Source organism: Ipomoea triloba, chromosome 12, assembly GCF_003576645.1.
Source record: "Ipomoea triloba cultivar NCNSP0323 chromosome 12, ASM357664v1".
Classification (NCBI taxonomy): Eukaryota; Viridiplantae; Streptophyta; class Magnoliopsida; order Solanales; family Convolvulaceae; genus Ipomoea; species Ipomoea triloba.
Window position 1 is genome coordinate 8,992,942 of NC_044927.1, and position 22,803 is coordinate 9,015,744.

General features: G+C 31.7%; 1 protein-coding gene across 1 annotated transcript; it reads right to left on the reverse strand.

Moving 5' to 3' along the window:
• Positions 1-369: 369 nt before the first annotated feature.
• Positions 370-4,451, reverse strand: LOC116000080 (glycerol-3-phosphate 2-O-acyltransferase 6-like). The gene is made up of 2 exons (XM_031240100.1): positions 3,736-4,451; positions 370-1,362 (listed from the first exon to the last, which is right to left on the reverse strand). The coding sequence occupies exons 1-2, from the start codon at positions 4,354-4,356 to the stop codon at positions 487-489; spliced, it is 1,497 nt and encodes a 498-aa protein (XP_031095960.1). The 5' UTR covers positions 4,357-4,451; the 3' UTR covers positions 370-486.
• Between the last annotated feature and the right edge of the window lie 18,352 nt (positions 4,452-22,803).

Sequence of the window (22,803 nt, forward strand, 5' to 3'; positions counted from 1 at the left end):
TGGACGGATGTCATCTGAGTTCTCTTCTCGACGCACCATTCTTATTTGAACACGATCATATATATATATATATATATATATATATATATGGAAAATCGTAATTTGTCTCTCCATAATATGTCAATTATTAATGTGACTCCTGAATTATTAGTGGTGTAAATATTGCTCCTCAATAATCTTCAATATTACCAAGATTTATTTTTCAGTTTTGCATTATATTAAATTAATTTTTTTCTAGAAGATAAATGTATTAAAAACACATGAGAAAATACGGTAAAAAGAAAAAAATAGTTCATTATAGAAAATATTATTTGTACTCCCAAATTCTACTCACAACTTTTATTCTCTCTCACAAATTTAAAATATGGATAACTTTTCCTATGAAAATATTTTATCAATATTTATCAAACCAGAGAGTATAATCGATGGAGTAGAATTTGGGAGTTACAATAGTTCATTGAATTATATTATATTGTATCAATTCTTCTATTTATCCTTGTTGTCCATGGTATGAACACGCCCATCGGTCCCGGCCATCATCGCATACTTGTCCTTCCTAGTCAAATTAGTACCCTCGAAACCCAGGGTTCCGGCGAGAACTTTTTGAATATAATTAGCAACCTCAATCGCCGACTTCCCACCGCCTCTGCAAGTGAGCTCCGGCGGGATTTGGTCCAAGAACGTGATCTCGTACGTCGGCCTAGGGTTCATAAACACGAAGTACGGGTCCAACACCTTGTGACCTCGTACCGTCGTCCCGTAAAACACGCTTTGCTTGGTGCTAACGGCCACCGGCACAATCCTGTCCGTTAGCTCCGCAAAAAGCGCACTAAACCTCAACAAAAACGGTTCCCGGCAAGTCGTCCCCTCGGGGCATATGACTAAATCTCCTTCTTCAAGTAATTGTTTAATGTGGGCCGCGTCTTTCTCCCGCTCCCGGGACAGCGCGACGGCCTTGATCGGAGAAATTAGCTCCGAGAATTTGCTGATGCTGTAGGTGACGCAGCTGATTTTCCGGCCGAGGGCGACGGCGGTGACGACGGGGTCGAGGACGGTGCGGTGGTTGCAGACGAAGAGGACGCCGCGCTGGCCCGCCCGTGGGGGAGGCGGAGGGGTGCCTTTGACGATGAGTTTGATCCCGAGGATCATATATGTGTACCGGACCACTTTTTCCGGCAAGGGGATGTTTAAGTAGACCCTGATTAGGGACAAAATTATGCCTATAGGCATCCACAGGAAAGTTAAGAGTGCCATAAATGGTGTAGGCCTTTGTACCAAACGCCCTTCATGGAAAATGATAGGACTCAGGAGCTGTTTTCTTGGTAAGGCTTCGCACTTGCTCCTTGGGACCATGTACCCTTCCTGCATTTAAAAGGACAAAATTATATTTATACAAATATGCACCACTCAATGTCAGAAAATGCACAGCACAAACATGCACCATTAAGTACGGATCACTAAAAAAACACACCACTAGACATGAAATATACACCACACAGTGTTCAAAAATGCTTATTTTGGATGTGTTGTGTGTTTTTTAGTATTTCTGTGTATTTTCATTGTTGTGCATTTTCTAACATTAAGTGGTGTATATTTGTATACATACTGGTGTATACTGCACCACGAGAAGGCACGACTACATTTGACCATATATATATATATATATATATATATATATATATATATATATATATATATATATATATATATATATATATTATGCTACTACCTCCGTCCCATTTTGGATGTCTGGTTCGTTTAACGAGGCTTGACTGAAATTATTTTTAATTCAATTTTTCATTATATTAAGTTTAGCATTAATATATAAAATTTATATATTTAGAAACTACATTAAAAGTACTATTAAACACAAAAAATTAAAATTAAAAATAATAAAAAATTACTAAAGAAAATAAACAATGAAGAAAGAGTTAGTTTGACCAATGAATAGTAAATAGGACAGGTAAAATGTGATAGAGGGAGTACAATATTAGTGTATGATGGTATATATTAAATGATTTAAAGGAGAAGTTTTCCTTGGATTGAGTATTATATAGTATTTTGTGATACTATGTAGGCATGTAGCACATCTTTATATTTTAAATTATAAATAATTGTTATGTGATGACAATTAGCTGCAAGAAACCCAAAAGTAAGCTTATTATATTAAATTTAAGGGACATTTAGGGTGCTGTGTGTAGCAATCATGTATCTTTGTTCAATAATAAAATAGGGTTGTATACTTTGTTAATCCTATAAATTGACAAGAATATAACCTTATAAAAAACAACAGATCAGAACATTCATCATGATGCCATAAAATTCTTTAAAATTTTAACGAAAACATATTTACATAGAAAGAAAAAGAATAGTCCACCTACTCCACCTATCCTATGTTGTGAGATAGTTATGTCATGTTTGGTATGGCTTTTAATAATATAAATGAGTTGTTATATCTTTTCTAAATTTGTCCACTTAAAAAAATTGGTTATTTGGGCTCCAGCCACCTAAAAAAGTTAAATAGAATAAATAGTAAATTTATAAAATGAAAAAAAAAACTTATAAAGTTAGTGGTACTTAAATAAGTAAAATAAACTTTATAAATTAAAATTATCAGTAACTTTATTTCATATCTAAGAAGCACTATAATTGAAATAATATTACTGACAATTTTAATTATAGGTAGATAGAAATAAAATTATTGATAATTATCAATTATAGTGTTTCTTAGATATGGGGATTGAAAGGAGAGAAGTAACTGAAAGAAATTAGTATAAATGCCAAAATGCCCGTATATTGCAATTGCTAGAGAAAAATTGTAAGATTATTAAGGAGGGCAAATTGATCTCCACCTTCTAAAATTTCTTTCATGTATTGTGAAATCACAATTTATAGGAGAATGTGAGATTTGCAATTCCATAAACTATGAAAATTTTCATAATTTTTCCCAACTAAACTCTGAAAATATTCACTTTTTGAAATTAAGCGAGAAAAGAATTGCAATTCATCTATACCAAACGTGTCATAATAGGATGTGACATAGTTTGGCTGGATTCCTGGATGATTCCGTGATGAAACCACAAAATTGCATCTCGATCTGCTCATACTTTTACCCGTAACAGCAAAGAGGCAGCTTTTGATGATCAATTTTGCTACTGACAAATAGTTCGGTATGTAACTAACTTCATCTACTGACAAACTAAATCTGACCTATCAAAGTAGGGAAGAAAATCCCCTTCTCTAGCTTATTCCAGTTTTATGTTGAATGTAAATATACTATCTTCCTGTCATACATTTATGTGAAACCCAGCAAGCACTATTAAAAAGTACACCCCGAGCTTAATTACTTAAATCACACTCTGTGATTAATTGATTTAAACAAAGAAAGTCAATAAATTATTTTTTTTTTGTGGAGTTGAGCTCGAAAAACATTGTAATTGCCAAGCTAATTACACCACCAACTTAACTATGGTTACCTAGAAAACTATACTATATATCTTCCAACATGCATGTGATTTGCAAGAATTTAACTCTAGAAACCCAAAATAATATATATATATATATATACGAAAAAGTATATAGGTTGTAGCAAAGACGTAACTTTATTTTCTTATACTAACATAGAGTCAGAATGTTGGACTTGGTCTTTACCTCCTTTGCCCGACAAATATAAATGCTAATAAAGATTTATCCGTGCATTGCATAGGTAATTTACTACCGGTGGAATTATGATACCTTGCAAATGGACATGAAGTCATGATCAGTCTCCCTATCACCCAGGCCTAAATCCGGCACATTAGTCCCAACCTCCTTCAAAAGCGCAGCCCTTTTAAGTTCCCCGACAAGAACGCCCGGAGGTTTCACAAACCCGGTGGCGCGTCCCGTTCTGGAAACCTCCAGTTCCGTCCCGACCACCTTATCAGCCCCTAAGAAGTTTATAGCGAAGTGCTCCACCATGATCCTAGGATTCGCGGTGACGATGTACCGCTTCCCAAACGAACTAAACACCTTCCACGCGTCCGCGCGGACATCCTCGGAGTAGAACCGGGGTAGCACGGCCCGAGACACCATCTCGATGTCTTTGACCTTGAGCCCGGCGAAGGAGAGGAAAATGAAGGCCTTGATGGCTAAAGGCTCTGATACAAAGTGGTAGAAGAAGTAGACTAAGGGAACGGAGACGAGGAGGAGGAGAGCGCGGAGGAGGCTGCCGGCTTCCATGGCGACGAGGAGGAAGTAGGGGAACGCGCTGGCGGAGAGCAAGAGCGTGCCGTCTAAATCCGCCGCCACGGTTTGGTTTGAGCGCCCCTCTGGGCTGCATTTTGAGATTGGTTCGAAATGGCGATGAGGAGCCCCCATGTGTTGGAGTGATAGTTTTTTTTGTTGGGTTAATTGGTTTAACGTGTTTGTGTGAGTTTTGTGTGTGGTGCATGTGTTGAGAGCTAGAAGGGGTTTAAAAAGAGACGGGAAAGATGGGCATTTTGAGTTGTACGTGACCATCGCTAGCTAGCTGCTATTATGTCTTATTAATTACAGTCAAACCAACATGTGGTTGAGAGGATGCGGGTGGTTCTTCTCCTATTTTTTTTTTTATTATTTTCCAGTTAATTTCAGTTGTAATATTCAATTATTCTAGCCCAAATGCTTTTTTCCAACCTTTGTCTCATATCTCAAATATTTCATACTGAACCACTGAACTAAGTCTGTGTAAGCAAACTAAAAAATAAAGACTGTTCACAAAAATTTGGCAATTATTGTACGAACCATAACAAAAAATACATAAAAGTACATTATTCGTGTACTGAATATACATTATACGCACTACAAAATAATATACTTTCAGTACTCAAATAATATACTTTTCCTTAAAAATAATGTGCATTTTTAATATACTAAAAATATATAATTTGTGTACTAAATGTACATTATTTTATAGTAAGGTTCATATAATTGTGCGGATCATGGTCCACACAATAATGATTGTAAAATTGTTACTTTCAATTCTAATTAATGTAGCAAATTTTAATAGGTTGAGATTTGAAATAAAAGAAAAAAAAATTTATTATAACTTGTCACTTCAATAGATGCAAAGTTTGTGATTGGTGTATGTAAGGGCAAATAGTTTTCATTATATAAAATACTAATTCCAGTTAATATTCTTTTTGAAAGATAATTCTAGTTCATATAAGAACATAATTTTAATCAATAGTAACATACATTAAATTAAAATATCCATTAATAGGTCAAGTTCGAAAACAAACTATCAAAATTGATACCTTGTGAAACGAATACTTTTTAATGGATCATCAGGGCTCAATCCTGTAACAGAAGTGTTATCAAACTACATAGTAATTGACATTTAAATTTAATTTTTAAAAAATGTTAAAATCAATAATGTATAGTAATTAGATCAAATTAAAAGAGTAGGACGCTATCATATTTGGAATTATCTCCTTTTTTTTTTTTTCTTTTTGACTTTTTTTTTTTCAAATTAAGAGGGTGGGAAGGTGGATGTTGGGGGGTGTGGTTGGAAGTTAAAACTATTGGTTTAAATTTTTTTTTTTTAATACTACTAACTCTATTAGAATGTAGTATCTGTTCATAACTACTTTCTCAAAGTAGGTATTGATCGAACCCACCACCTCCCATATAAAGAGAAGGGTTTGATGCCACTGGACCACAAGATCCTTGGCAACTATTGGTTTAAATTTAATCTACAAGAAAATTAATTTATTGTTCAAGGTTTTTTTTTTTTTTTTTTTTTTGATGACTAAGAAAACATACAACTATTATTTGAGGATATATACACTAGATAAGCCTCACTGGTGTAAAATAGCCTACAAACTACATAGAATAAGTAAATCGAACTAAAAAGATATTGTATGACAAATCTCAATCGAGAAGGTGTTGGCAATATAATATATTTTTTTATATATATAGCTTTGACAACATGTGATATTAAATTATCAAATGAATCCATTTACAAAATCGTCTTGGATGTGGTTGAACGCACCATATCTAAAGGTAGCATTTGTTGATGGCTAATATAAGTGATGACAGTTGTGGAAGAGGGTCCAAGTAGTTGAAAGGTCCATGGCGATGATTATGTTGCCATTCAATTAGCCTACTTTATAGTTCTCAGATGCCGTCCATGATGCATCATAATAATTTCACGTACCCCTTTTAATTTGGATTTGACCGCAAGTTGTCTTACCTAAGATCAGAAAATTATATCGTGAATAGGTTCATCTTTTATAGTGAATTTTGATCCAAAACAACACTGCTTTGTATTAAGCATCAAGTAGTACATATGTTTAATAAAATTATCCTATATTATATTCATAACATTTCTTTTATATATTCATAAACATAAACTTCAATGTATATATATAACCTTCTAATTGTGAAACAGTTTAAGCAAGTCTGATAATCTTTTAAGAGTTTTTTTTTTTTTTTTTTTTTTTTTTTTTTTTAACTTATGTTTGGTGGATCAACATGTCCAAATATATCAATATGTAGTAAGTTTAGAGGCCTGGTTGATGAGGGATGAGGCTTAACCTTGAATAATGATATGATTTGCTTTCACATTAGTATGCATTGCATAACCCTTTCTACTCAAAGATCAGATCTGGCAAATAAGCCGCCATGCATATCTTTCCAAACTTATAATGTTTCTCTTATATGCTATTAAAAACAAAGCTTAATGTTTATACGAATTACACTATATACATATCATGTTTAATAACATTTATCATATATTATGTTTATAAAATTTGTTCTGTATGATCATAAATCTGAACATTATTAATATACATAATAGTAAATTATAGGTACATCATAGATTTTTCCATTTACTCTATAGTGGTTCATAGTATTCCTTCTATATGTTGATAAAAATAAAGTTTAATACACATAAAATTACATTACATATGCATCATGCAATTACTAAGGAAAACAAACAAGAATATATAATACGATTCTGAACATAACAAATCTGAACATTTTTTTAAAAGATTATTGATATAACTAATACGATTTTAAATAATAATTTATTCACTGTGCAAAATTGGATCTTTAATAATTATAGGACAATACTACTATATTTTAAAATACAAAATTAATTACTGGTACGTGAAAGTTGTACAGCATTTATGAGTGTGCAATCATTTTGAAAGGTGACAAGGCAAAGAAGCAATGCCCCTACAAATTAAAAATAAAATTGTGTACCCACATAATCAATCAATCGAATAGTACCATAGGTACAATAAGGTAAGATATGTTTACTAGCTACTTGATGTTTAATATAATATACCTAATTAGTCTAAATTTTTTTTTATAATTAATCAATAAAATAGTACTAGAGGTAATTGTAGCGGTAAAATCTTTTATCTAATATGTTGCAGTGGAGTTAAAAAAAATATTAGGTAAGTGAAACTAAAATAAATATGATATTTTATTAAAAAAATGATATTTTATCATTAAATATAAAATATTATAATTAAATAAAATAATTCAAATATAAAATATAATATTTTTGAGAACTTCTGACTCCATTACAATGTAGTATCTGTTCATAGCTACCCTACTGAAGCACAAAGAGTCAACAGTTACCTCTACTGAGGCTCGAACTCACTCTCATGTGGAGGCTCGAATTCACTCTCATCATTTATGTGGGAGTGTTAACTGGGACACCGGGTGCTACTAGACCACAAGGTCTTTGACAAGTATAAAATATAGGGAAAATGGCATCTTTAGTCCCTAAGTTATAGGGGTATGTAGACTCAGTCCCTAAGTTATGGCTGTATGCGAGTTTAGTCCCTCAGTTATTCACAAAGTGGCGAGTTTAGTCCCTGAACATTAAATTTGACGAAAAAATTAAAAAATATTCAAAATTTGAAGGGTAAAATAGGAAATTCACATTTTATTATTCTTCTTATATCAAAACCACTTTTACAACATTATTTTTTCACTTCTTAGCCTAATTATTTTCAATATTTTTCATTTTTAAAAACATTTTAATAACTTTCAAATGACTTGTTAGGAACCTTATAACACACTTAAAATTTAGCACAAATAAAGAAATGCATGATCATTGTATTTAGGTGTATGAAACACACTGTCCTAACAAGTTTTTATTTTTTTACTAAGCAACAAATGTAATAAAATTAAAACTTTTGAGATTTTTTTACACACTATCCTATCTCAAAAGTTTTACTTTTATTCCATTTGTTGCTTAGTAAAAAAATAAAAACTTGTTAGGATAGTGTGTTTCATACACCTAAATACAATGATAATGCATTTATTTATTTGTGCTAAGTTTTAAGTGTGCTATACGAGAGTCAGGTTCCTAACAAGTCATTTGAAAGTTATTAAAATGCTTTTAAAAATGAAAAATAATAAAAATAATTAGGCTAAGAAGTGAAAAAATAATGTTGTAAAAGTGATTTTGATATAAGAAGAATAATAAAATGTGAATTTCCTATTTTACCCCTCAAATTTTGAATATTTTTTAATTTTTTCGTCAAATTTAATGTCCAGGGACTAAACTCGCCACTTTGTGAATAACTGAGGGACTAAACTCGCATACAGCCATAACTTAGGGACTGAGTCTACACTACCCCTATAACTCAGGGACTAAAAATGCCATTTTCCCTAAAATATAATATAAATCAAAATAGATATTTTATTAATTATCATAGAGAGCTCATATTTTTTAATTTTTGTAAACTCTAATATTTTGATGACATGCGTTGTCAAATATATCTTATTTGAAATACGGTATTGTGTTTTCTATTTTAATTTCAAATTATAACCCATACTATAAGTCCTCTCATATTTTGAAATCTCTAAAGTGAGGAATATTTATGGGGTAATACTTGTGTGAGACTGTCTCACGGGTCTCAATCCGTGAGATGTAATCGGATCTTTGATTAATGAGGTCAAAGACATTTGATATACAATGGACCATGGTCCATAATCGCTGTGTGGACCATGATTGTCGAATGAAACTGTAATAGAATTGAAATGATACTTTAGTGTTACTATAATTAAACTCGTGTGTGTGGAAAATGAAACTAAAAAAATAAAGCATATTATTGTCAAATGAAATTGTAGTATAATTAATTAAAATGCTACTTTACAATTGCTATCATGAAACTTGTGTGAGTAGAAAATGAAACTAAAATCTAGAGCCATACAATAACATATTATTGTCAAATGAAAGTATAATAGAATTAAAATGATACTTTAGTATTACTATAATGAAACTAGTGTGGAGAGAAAATGAAACTAAAAACATAGCAATATTGTCAAATGAAACTGAATGGTTAAAGTTTCATTCATATCTGATCTCATCTCTATATGTGAACATCATTTTTAACTGTGAATATTAATTTAAATGATAAAAGAACCTTATATGTTAATAGAGTTTGACAATTATATAACACTAGAGACTAAAAGTGTAACATTATGAACAATTAAAGTAGTAAATTTGTTTAAATTAATTAATAGGGACAAAAAAATTTTAAAATATAATAATTTAAAGGTCAAACATATTTAAAAAAAAAAAAAAACTTAGGTGATCCTAGCTAGCAAATTTTAGTGTCATTTCTTTTAATGAAAAGAAACGGCACCCGTTCAGCCGTTCAATCCAACTAGTTATTTTTTATGGCATATTCAATTTCATTTTACATACACTGTAATTTTATTAAAGCATAGTTAAAATATAATTTTGATTTAACTACAGTTTCATTTGACATTATACACTCAATATGTGAGACCTGCTATTGAATTTTATTTTATACACATTGTAGTTTTATTATAACACAACTAAAGTATAATTCTAATTCAATTACGGTTTTATTGGAATATATACACTCAAATGTATGAAATATGTTATTCAGTTTCATTTAATATACACTATAGTTTCATTAGAACATAACTAAAGTATCATTTTGATATAACTACAGTTTCATTTGACAATATACACTCATGTGAGGCTTGTTATTCAGTTTCATTTTATACATACTGTAGTTTCATTACAGTACAACTAATAAAGTATTATTTTAATTCAACTACAGTTTCATTTGACAATATACAGTCAATATATTAGACGACCTGTTATTCAGTTTTATTTTAGATACACTATTGTTTTCTTACAGCATAACTAAAGTATCATTTTGATATAACTACATTTTTATTTAACAATATACACTCAATATGTGAGACCTATTATTTAATTTAATTTTATACACACAGTAGTTTCATTACAATACAACTAAAGTATCATTTTAATTCAACTATAGTTTTATTTGACAATGTACACTCAATATATGAGACATGTTACTGAGTTTCATTTTAGATACACTATAGTTTCATTACATCACAACTAAAGTATCATTCTAATTCAACCATAGTTTACTTTGAAAATGTACCCTCAATATATGAAACATGTTATTCGATTTCATTTTAGATACACTGTAGTTTCATTTTATTTGAACACATTTTAAATACTAGATTAGTAACGAACGTCGTTTCTGTTTCTTTCCACTTAAAAAATGATGACATTTTTGGACCATGATCCACTGTATAACAATTGATCCCAGCTTCGCCGGCCTAATCCTAAACCCATAGCACCTCGCTCTTAGAGCCATTGTAGAGGTAAATCGTGAAAAGCGCAATTATCCCACCAGTCAGATCCTAATCCTAAGCCCATAGGACCCTGCCCCTAGAGCAACTATAGAGGTAAATCGTGAAAAGCGCAATTAGCCTACCCGTCATCAGATTCTTGGACCTTTTTCCCATACATGTCCACATTGCCGCCTCCATTCATGACTTTTAAGTGAAGCGACAAACAATCCCATCCAGGCCTTCCAACATTCTTGGACCTTTTTCCCATACATGTCCACATTGCCGCCAGTCAAGCGACAAACAAACTACGCTAAGTTCTGGCGGAAAGAAAAGGACAGAAAGAGGATGGTATGAAATCCGCATAAAGAAAAGGACAGAAAGAGGAGGTATGAAATCCGCATAAGCTAGTTGCTAGGCTTAATGTAGTGGTTCGGATTTTGATAAAGAAGAGTAGAGTAAACAGTTAAACAGTTGCCTCCACTGAGGCTCAAACCCACTCCCATCATTCATATGGGAGTGTAAATCGAGACACTGGGTGCCACTAGACCACAAGGTCTTTGGCGGTTAAATTTATTTATTCATGTTCGTATTGAGATCTTAATTATGAAAGGATGAAAATACCTTTAATAATTTCAAATTTCGTCATGTAGACTAGGGGTGATCGGTGTGATGAAATTTGGTAGGGATTAAACATATGGACCAAAACTGTCGTTTTACTAATACTCGTCGGTCCACAATTGATATTTGCTCTTACTAATAGAGTTAATTTCATTTTTGGTCGTATATTTATTGGTGACAATCTACTTTTAGTCAAACCATTTTGTATTAAAAAATTAAAATGTTATTGTATTTAACGACGTTTCAATGATTTTGTTGAGCGACGACAAAAAATGGTCATGTCATAATAATACTATGACCAAAGAGGGATGCTCTGATGAAGGAGTAGAATGACACCTATAAATCTATGATCAAAAAATGGAATTAACTCTTAGTAATATTACATTTAGTGCAATAGTTTAGTAGATGCTGAGTCCAAAACCTTTGTGCAACCAAATACATTGTTTGTTGTGTTAACTACATTTATTTAAAATTTTCAAATTCAAAAGTTCTCTCTACCAATGTCACTTTGTACTCTAACTTTTGGGTGTTCCTTGCCTATAAATATACACAAATTGGGTTTAGTCATTGTGCCTTTTTTATATGACTCTTTGTATCACTATGATATTATTTTTTAAGTCTGACAAGTGATGTGTCTATAGTTTATTTTATTTTATTATTCCTGCATCACACGAGTGACATAGTATTTTATCATAAAAAACTCCTTCCTTCATTTTCCTCCAACATGGGCATGTTATCTTTCTTCCGAGTGAGAAAAAAAGGCTCCAAAAACCTCCATAGGAGGTGCTCGAAAAGTTATTTGTCCCTTGATTTTCATGTTTCGTTACAACGCATCGAGAGGGTTATGCTTTTCGATGACAAATACTATTGAGATCATTAGGCCCAAGTTTATGTATATATTGAGAAATATTCCTCCTTAGCATTTAAAAAAAAAGATAAAATAATGCTGCATTCTCCTAATTTCACATCTCAAATCAAAATGTTTGATGTCTATCTTTTTTATATTTGATAAATAAGTAAATTTCTAATATTGTTAGATGGTTGACGGTAAGTATGGTTACTGGTATGTATTATTAATCTGAGTATAGTCAATAGTACAATTGTATTGTATCTAGTAATGTTGCGTGTGTCAGAAAAGTGTTCCCCTCTCTTGTTACATGGAGTCAGCTTTTATACTGTATATCTGTAATGGTTACAATAATGATAGCAACGGTCTCTTAATAAGTACAACGGCTCATCTCCATAAGTGTCCGGCTCCTTAATAATTGCTTTGCGCTCCTTCGTAACGATTCTTTGATGAGGCGGACCTTAAGGACCGTTACCTCCATGCCTGCTGCTTTAATAGGTTAAACATACCAGGACGGAGTAATAATTCACGTTTTAAAAATTAAGAAGCAATATTTACACCACAAATAATTCATAAGTAATATTGATAATTAACATATTTATAAAATTAAAAATTACGATTTTCCCTTACACGAATGCAAATAGTCACAAACGACAAAACTCTAGCAAAACGCAGAATAGTATCATTAAAAAGAAGCATATTCTGTTTTCTTGGTAGTTGTGCTTTGTCTGTGGAATGTAGGTGAAATCAGTTTCTAGAAAAGTAATAAGATTATAATACAATTGAAAAATATTTGGTATACCTCCATTTTATACTTCCTCTCACAAGTTTTGTATGTAGACATTTTTTTGAATATACATGATGAAAATAATCAATCCTTATTTGTTATATTAGGGAGTGAAATTTAAGAGTTTGTATAGTAGAACTCAATACAATATAAGAAAAATCCACGACCAAATCCCAGTAGGTATATATAAATTATTTAATATATACATTTCTTTACTTGGATGGCTCTAAATTTTGCATGCTTGCAGCAAGCAAATTAAAGGTATGTAAAAAGATTGATAGACCAAAAGGTTTGAACAACTAACATTATATATATATAGCAAGTTTCTCGATTTTGGTGGGAAAAGATGCAAAAGTATTCACAGCAAAAGCATGCTGAAATTTAGGACGCAACAAGCTAAGCTAGGTTGAGCCTTGAAACAATGACATTATTAGCTCACCAAACAAATTCACCGTTTACAAAATAATCTTAATTTATTGCCAGTAATTAAAATACCAAAAACACATCCATCCATCATATCATAACATTCTAATTGGGTTTAATTTCTCAAAATAACTTCTACATCCTGTTTAGTTTAATTTTCCAATCAAAATGAACATCACTCCCATTGGCCAAAAATCTACATTGACTGACTTGATGTCAGGCGACGGAAAGCGACAGTGTGGTGTTCATATCCCACTGAAAATATGAATAGAAAAAGAATTCAGGACGATGAAAGGTGTGGAATATTAGATTCATTGTGCGCGCTTAAAGACTATGATCCTATGTGTGGACTAATTATGGGACTCACTATTTACCTTTACATTGGCTCTATGGGTGGGGTTATGTGGACTTAGGATTAGTCTGGCAAAACTTGGATTACCTAAATATAAAAAACATAATAATAATAATAATAATAATAATAATAATAATACTAATGAAAAAAAAGGTTCAGGATGATATAAAGTGTGACTTGAATCCTTTATGCGCACATATAGACTAGAATATAATTGGTGAACTGATTGCACGACTCGTAATTTACCTCAGTAGTGACTCTACAGGAAGAATCCTATGAACTGAGTTAGTCTGGCGAAACTCGAATTACCTAAGTATAAAAAAAAAAAATAATAATAATAATAAAATGTAAGTCGCAACATCCAAGCATTCAAAGCAACAATACACCATAACGAAAACATTAAAGACGGCATTCAATATAATTGCCGGTTGGCATGGCAGTATACACAACTGGACATCCGCACAATGCTTATGCAATACGTAGTACTGTAAAAAAGCAAACAGAAATGACAAATCGTTTTCGATATATCACTTTAATTTAACAAAATTTTATGATATTTAATTAGTTATAAATATGGACAACACACAATTATAAAGTGTCCAATTAATATAATAGATTAAAAATGAAGGTAAATTTATTTGATCGAAATAAAGGTAAAATTACACGCATAGATAGATCTTATATAATAAAGTAATTATTATCTAATGCAACTCGTCATTATATTCACATATAAACCTTCAAAAAATACATTGAACTTCATTGACCAATGACCATTTTTTATATACTATACGGGAAATTTTCTTTGATATACTAATAATTTTAATTAGTTTACACCAATGATATGATACATAATGACTCAGTTATATAATGTAAGTCTGTGTTATGGTAATTGACAAATTAACACTAATTTTATTTTATTTTTACTTGAATATAAACCCATAAAATTACAAAATATTTAGAGAATATAATTGCCAAAGACTTTTTGGTCAAGCGGCATAGTTGTGACCCTCCCAAGTGAGAGGTCACAGGTTTGAGTTAGATTATGACTCTCATACATCTTTGTATTTAACTCATTCAATACAATTCATACAGTTCTCATCTGGTATCAACTAGCTAGGGCAATTCATGCAGTTCTCATCTGGTATCAACTAGCTAGGGTTTATTGTTCCCATGGTTGATCATAATTCTGCTAGTCTCTACTACCGTAAATTCTCTGTACATTGTCACAACTTTATCAGCATCAAATTAACTCACAAAAATTTTCTATTTTTGAGAACTCAAGTTGTCCCAATTTTACGGGGACAATTCATACAGTTTTCATCATAGTATTAACAAGTTTGATGAGAAATTGAGAAAAAAAGTTAAAAAGGATAAGAGTAAAATTAAAAAGATATTAGGATTGTACATAAAATTAAATAGAAAGTACAATTGACAACACATAATTATACCTACATATTTTTATTGGAGTTAGTTCCTTGACATTATTGAAGTAGATATTCATGTTTAGTTGAATTATTCATCCAATCAATCTTGAGTTTATGATTGAACGTATTAACCACGTTTATTGATATTTGGAGCATAATATATACTACACACGTTAAGGAGTGTCAAACCTAAGAAAAAAATATTATTAAAGGTTTAATTCCATCCTAATTTCAAGAGTCTTCACCACACTTAAATTGCAAATTTGATGGAGAAGGTTAATCACGAGATATGTCTTAACTGATTAACAAACATGCATCTAAATGATTGGATATTGATTAGCAATTGCTAGCAAAACAAAACCATCAACTTAATTATTTTATATCGATTAATCAATTGAGCTATGTCCCAGAACATATCAAGTTACTATTAAGTATTAACATGATAATAATAAAGTATATCCAAATTTTAGAACCAAATACTAATAAAAGAAGGGAAAAGTTGATTAATTATTTTCATAAGCAATACTAGTTTCTATTATAAATTCATAATTAATAGTAAATGATTAATTAACTATAACATTAGTTCTTTCATTAATCAATACGGGGTAATAATTATTGTAGAATAAAACAACTCTCTAGGATTGAAATATGTGACCTCCCATTTAAGAGAGTCACATTTAGGGTAAATGACAGAAATGTAAATGCATGGCATTATAGTGACAAAAATGTAAACAAATCTAATAATTGACAAAAATGTGAAAAACTCTGTTCCCAAATGCGTTCATTGTCAGAACTGGTCAAACACAAAACGCAAGTGGGACTTGCGTTCGAAAAACGCAAGTCCAACTTGCGTTAAATTTTTAAAATTTTTTTTTTTAGCTCTCCGGCGACCATATTTGGTCGCCGGCTTCTCCAATGAAGGAGAAGCCAGCAACCATCACTGGCTTCTCCGGCCACCAAATATGGTCAATAGAATGCCATGCACTTACATTTCTGTCATTTCCCCTCACATTTATGCTACTCGACCATAAGCATAAGGTCTTTGGCATTTTTACTAGAATATTAATCAAATTGAATTAATACTTTTAATGAAACATTATTTACATCTTTTTCCTGTGAGCTGACTTTTGTTTTGACTGAAGAATTGAAGAGTCATACTCATACTTATTTATGATGCCCAACGTGCATAGTTAGTACTAGTCTATTGGTATACGTATAATGACCATTTAGATATTAAGACGAAATTTGAAAAATCAAACGAAATGACGTCCAATATAATTGAAAAAAAAAAATTAATTCATTTAAATAAAGTTTTGTGTTCTAACTTCTTGAATTGAGGTTATTGAGCAACCAATCCCTCTTCATATCTTGTTTGATAAGAAACCTTTTACTTGAGAGCAAACAAAACCAAATATTCTGTCTGCCATAGCCCTTAAGTTGAAGATTGGAAGATACAAGAATGTTTCCCTTACATCACAAGTTAGGTGCAATTTGTTAAAATACAATAATCCATGCTAGAAATAATTTTGTTTAAATTTTAATGATGTTAACTCTTGTAAAGTTAAAGATTTTAAAGTCTCCAAAATTTTCATGTGTAATTCGCTTTTGTTTGGACTTCTATATATATAAACGTCAAAATAGTTAGGATTGAGCTTATAGTTGTTCCATGTTTTTTTCAGTAGATCTAGACGAAAATGTCTCATGTTTTGAGGATCATTAAGAGTTCATCTTTGATAGGAGGCATTGGACATATCTTACCATAATTGTTTTCAGTAAATCTTTCCAACACACTTAATACACAAATCTATTAACGACACAAGTGTTGAGGTCTTCTAGTAAATGTTTTATTGTCTAACAAGTTGAAAACAAATTGGAAAGCCTATCTAAGTTAGGTATTATAGATCCTCTCATGATAGCAAATTTGAGATCTATGGGCACATGCCATTATGCGAAATGAGGAATTCATTTATGGAAAAAAGAGAAGTTGGACACATTTCTCAATGACTTCTAACTTCAAGATATGTTTAGAAAGATTGTAGAGTTACATTTACGGACAATATGATGCTTTTGACCTCTAAGGCATTAGGTGAAGTCCAAAAGTCAAAGTAGGCAATACAAAAGGAGGAGATGACAATTTTTGGACACTTAACATCTCGGATAGTGCGCCAATGGACAAATTCAAAGCCATTTGAATTTTTCGCGCTTTAACTCTATAAATAGAGCCCCGTACTTCTTGAAGCTTATAAATGTTGAGGTGGTTTTTTTTTTTTTTTTTTTTTCTCGTAATAAAGTTGACTAGCTATAAAGTATAAATATTCTAAACAATATGAACAAAGGAACATCCTCTTTTAATCTTCTTGTTCATGACATTAAGGAGATGATGATGAGTTTTGATCATATATCCTTAAAATTTGTTAGACGATCTGCGAACCAGACTGCCCACTCACTTGTCCGGGAGTCTGTTTCTTTGACTGATTGTAAGGAGTGGTGTTTGTAGCCTCCAGACTTTATTTGTAACGTTCTCTATTCGGATTTGAATTAAATGAAGTTGGTTTAGTTTTCAAAAAAAAAAATATTCTAAACAATCTAAGAATCATCAAGATTTTATCTAAAGACATGACCACCCTTTTACAATAATCAAATAATGCAAATCTTCTTTCAATATGACTTGGTGGACAACTGCTCTCCCTCTAGACTTTTGCTTGCCCAACACCAAAATAAATGTGCATGGGCCCAACAAATGTGTAGAATTGATATGTTAACAAACTCGTGTCTTTTAAATAAGGTGTAAAATTAAAACTTTATCATCAATGCACCAAGAGAAATGAACTTATACAAATGAGTTTCATTAGTATGCAGCATCATGCAACTACCTATATACCTCTACAATCATGCACATGGAAACTTGCATTAGATTGACCTAGCCATCACCTGCGTGCAAGACTCATGCACGCCAAACACACATGCAATGTATATATTGACCCAAGGCCAATGCAATTATCTATTTAACTATTTTCCTTCATGTCTTGTACCTGAATTGCTACGTACCATTCTCGTGCAAGACACATTTCTCTAGCTAGCTAGCTATCTATACGCACACGGCACAGCCATTGATTAGGCATCAAACCAGCTGTCCAAGTTCATGCATGAAAAAGGAAATGCAATGTCAAGTGCAGGTAGGACTTAATTAATAGATTGCCACCTCTACCCTATCCATGTGCACCTCTTAAATGCCTCAATAAACCTAAATAACTCAACAAAGAAACTATTGGGGTTTCACCATTATACTGTCCAATATTATAGGGCAAAATCAAAAATATGTATTAGTTGGAATTATTATTCATGGTTATTAGTGATAGGCTAAAGTTATGCGTTTACTTTTAATAAGGTTAAGTTGTTTTTGTTTTTTCTTCCCCAACCCCAAGAGTTCTCCACGACTCGGGGCATGTTAAGTTATTTTTTTGAATAAATTAATTGTAGTTTTGCATGAATTTTATTAGAAATTCTATTATTTTATATTATGAGTTTGTCGGTTCATTAATCAATGAGTGATAGTAATATTTCAATTCTGTTTTAGTAAGTCTATCATAAGGTGTTACATATTTTACTACTACTGTTGCTACTGATGTTGATAGTCATGTCGTGACCTTCAGCATTACGGCCTAACCATCCGAAAGTGGCCTAGCTTGTCACGATGAAGGTCACAATGTGACGTCCATCATGACCTACTAGGCCACCTTGCGGGTCTTGAGCGTCACACTAGCAGTCACGCTGTGACCACCAGCGTGACGCCCTAGGACTTGTGAAGTCTGGGCCTGGTCACGATGGGTCCTAACCTCCATCGTGACCAGGCACTCTGGAAGCAGTTTAGTGGCACGGTTTTTGAAGGTATAAATAACGAGAGGCGTTATTTTCAAGTTATCTTTGAATTTTCTAAGTCTCCTTTTACTTCCTCTCTTCAAAAACCCATCTTAGAACAGATATCCATTGTAAATCCATAAATTCTTGGAAGATTTAGGGGAAGATTATTGCTTGTAATTACAACTTCAACTTTAATTTCAAATTTTATTTTGGTAATTTCAATAGCGGTTAAGTTCTATCTATTTCTTATTCTTGCAATTTACTACATATCTTTGTTATTGAATTCAATATGAGTTGTTTCAATTGCTTTGTAGTTAACCAATTTATCTATGAGTAGCTAAATACATTTAGGGATTTAGATTCAATTGCTTTGTATGGATGCCAATATGAATTGAATTGCCAAATCTAGGTTTTGCAATGCCTCTCGAATGAATTTGAATGTGAATGTTGAAGTAGATTTTAGCAGTGATAGAAGGTGTAAACGAGGAATGAATTCCCTGAGTGTTGTTCTCTTGAGGATGGAAAATTGGAGTCAAGTCAAGTGTATGGCATTAGGGAGGTTTGTCATCAAGAGTTACGAGAATTGATCGAAGTGTAAGGTAATATGAATAGGGTGTTCAAACAAATGAAAAGCAAAGGTAAACAATTAACTAAGGACAAGGAGATGGATGCCTTCACTAGCTAGGTCTCATGGATGATGTTTCGTATGATAGTATTGACGGAATGCAAGTAAGTTCCGCTCAAGGAAACCCACGACACCTATTCACTTACAAGCCTAGGATTAAATGCATTAAAACTTAGCATCATTAAAGGATTAAACCCAACTGGATACTATCATAAGATTGATAATGCCCAAAACAAAGGGGATGCTACCGCCGTAACTATCCATACTGGGATAGTTACAAGGCTAAGTCATCAAATTAACATTCATATTCCTAAATATAATCATAAGGGTCACAGACCCGGTGTCTAAGCACCATACGAAACTCATAAGGTAAGTCTAGAAGAAAAACTAAACATTAGAATCAATACATGCTCTACAAAACATAACCAACGCTGCGCTAGTCAAGCTACCTAGGAGCTAGATCCAAAATAAGATAACTTAATCTAACTCCTCTAGCGCACTCGGCTGAAATCATCCGGATCTTGAAATGGGTTAAATAAAACAAGTAGAAAACACTTGATTAGCATAATTGCTAATTATAAACCACTCAACCTTGTAAAATAGTTTATACATATATAGATTGAAAAACATGCATGGGGTTTGATACACATAATCACATAAAGCATCAACTTGCAACATATAAATTCATGGGATATACCATACTAGATATTATGTAGAATCATGGATATACAATACTATGCACAGGGTCGGATTTTGGGCTGTGCAAGCAGCCCAACAGCACAGAGCCTCAAATTTTAGAGGGCCAAATATTTTATTTTTACCTAACTAGTTAATAAATTAAAAAATAACAAATTTGTAACTAGTCTTTAAAAATTCTAATGAAGAAATGGTAAAAATGTTTGTTTATAGTAGTTTATATTAGAGATCAAGGGTTTGAATCTTGCCCTTTGCACAAACTTTACTTTTTTTTTTGTAAACTTTTTGCCTTCTTTTTTTTTCTTTTTTTTTTTAATCCTTTACCTTTCTCTTTGCACATAACAGCATTTTACCACATTGTTATTATTATTATTATTATTATTATTATTATTATTATTAAAAATTACGGTATTGATTTTAAAGATTGCGCTTTTGGTAGGGCCTCATTTATTTACAAGAACGGGGCCACCAAAACCTAAAAACTGGCCCTGACTATGCATCACATAGAATCATGGATGTACAATACTAGATAACATATAGACTCATTATAATACAATATCCGATGACATAATCATTGAAGAGATTGCATACACAGCATATTCGGTTTCAAACTAAGTCACATAGGTCATACTCACATGATTATAGTTGTAATTAGAAAAGGATTCAATGCTTGAGTAAATAGAGTTTAAGTATCATGAATAACTATAACATTATGAAAAATTTATTTATGTTAGCTAGGTAAGGAAATGGTTACTCATATCATAAAGCATAACTATCATACTCATCATCAAGAGTGAGAAGTGGCTCATAGCCAAAAATATAAGTATAGTTTCTCAATACTTTACTTGGGATCAATAATCTCATCATAAGAAAATAGTCATTTCTTTATAATAATACTGGAGGAAACCTTTCATCATATAATTTTATCTTTCTCATACATGAAGGGAGGTGAGGTCACCATCATGTGTGTATAATAAGACCTCAACAAGGACCAAGTCCCGAAGATATACTTCCTTATAACTCATTATAACTCATAATTCACATGTGGGTGTGCACAACCTCTAACTGGGATTCCAAGCCCAGCGAGTAATAGCTCAAGCCTTAAAGTAAGCTCATGATTTTTCTACCAAGCCACTTTCCTACATAATCCATGATTTTTCTACCAGATTTCATCTCATCATTTCACCATATCATTTCATCATAGCATCATGTCATTTCATCTATCATTTCTGCCGAAAGGACTACAGTCCAATCGGGTCTTCCAAAATATAGTTTTTCTTAGATCCCCTTTCTTAAAAAGATTGGTAATATAATCTTTAAAACATTTCTTCAGATCCAAAAATGGAAAATAATACACTTATATGGTTTTATATGCACATGAAATCAAACTAGTGTATATATATATATATATATATATATATACACTAGTTTGATTTCATGTGCATATAAAACCATATAAGTGTATTATTCTCCATTTTTGGACACTATTCATTCTCATAAGTTTTCATGATAAGAACATAGTCCTTTATTCAACATATGCGGGTTTGGTAAATATGGACATAGGCATGATGTTGCAAATAAAATGCACAAGCAATAATCACATAGATAATTCTTCTCATCACACTAGTACAAAATGAGCCATACGCGTCTTTACTAAATGACAATATGCGTCTTTAAAGGTAAAGACGCATATGACCCATACGCGTAATAACCCCAACTTTACGCGTCTTTAGTAGAAAGACTTTATTATATAAATTTAAAAAAAAAAAACTATAGGAGTCTTTAGCTTGACTCCTAAAGTAATATATTTTTCAAAAAAAAGTAATTTATTTGTAGTTATTAATATCATGTACAATAATTAAATTACCATCCAAAAGAAAATTCAATTGCCCAAAAAACATTTATATATACTTAGTAATTCAAAGCATTCAACATAAAATATATAAAATTGTTCAACACTAATATGACACAATAAATATAATCCAACATACTTAATATTTTTAAGCAACATAATATAATAATTCAATACTAATAGATATAACGTAATTCGTTTTCAAAAAAAAAAAAAAAAGATATAACGTAATTCAATCATATGTTCTTTCTAGATGTTTAAAAGATAAAACCAAAATGGAGAACATTCACATATTTTTTTTAATGGTGTTATTTATAGAAGTAAAATCAGTGATGGTAAATGCAAAAATTGGAAACCACTTAATGGAGGAAAGATAAAACAAAAAATGCATGTAAAAGCCAACAAAAATGAAGGAAAGATAAAACAAAAAATGCATGTAAAAGCCAACAAAAATGGAGTGCAATATAATCATACTTTAAACACTTGATACACCTTTTGGTTTCCAGCCTCATTCTTGAATAATAAGCAATTGCAAAAATTAAATTCAGAGTCCACCAAACACAACAACATGGCTCTTAACCCAACACTCAAAGAAGTTTATATTAGAAAAATCAACAGTCTAATAAGAGAGTAAGAAAAAGTTGTATAAGCATTTCAATTTAATTGAAATGTTTATACAACTGTGACTAACA

Bases quoted from the DNA above. Each gene is read 5' to 3' on its own strand.
- LOC116000080 (XM_031240100.1), bottom strand. From the start codon at position 4,356: ATGGGGGCTCCTCATCGCCATTTCGAACCAATCTCAAAATGCAGCCCA. The intron at 1,363-3,735 runs GTATCATAATTC...TTTTAAATGCAG, and splicing joins ACTTCATGTCCATTTGCAAG to GAAGGGTACATGGTCCCAAG.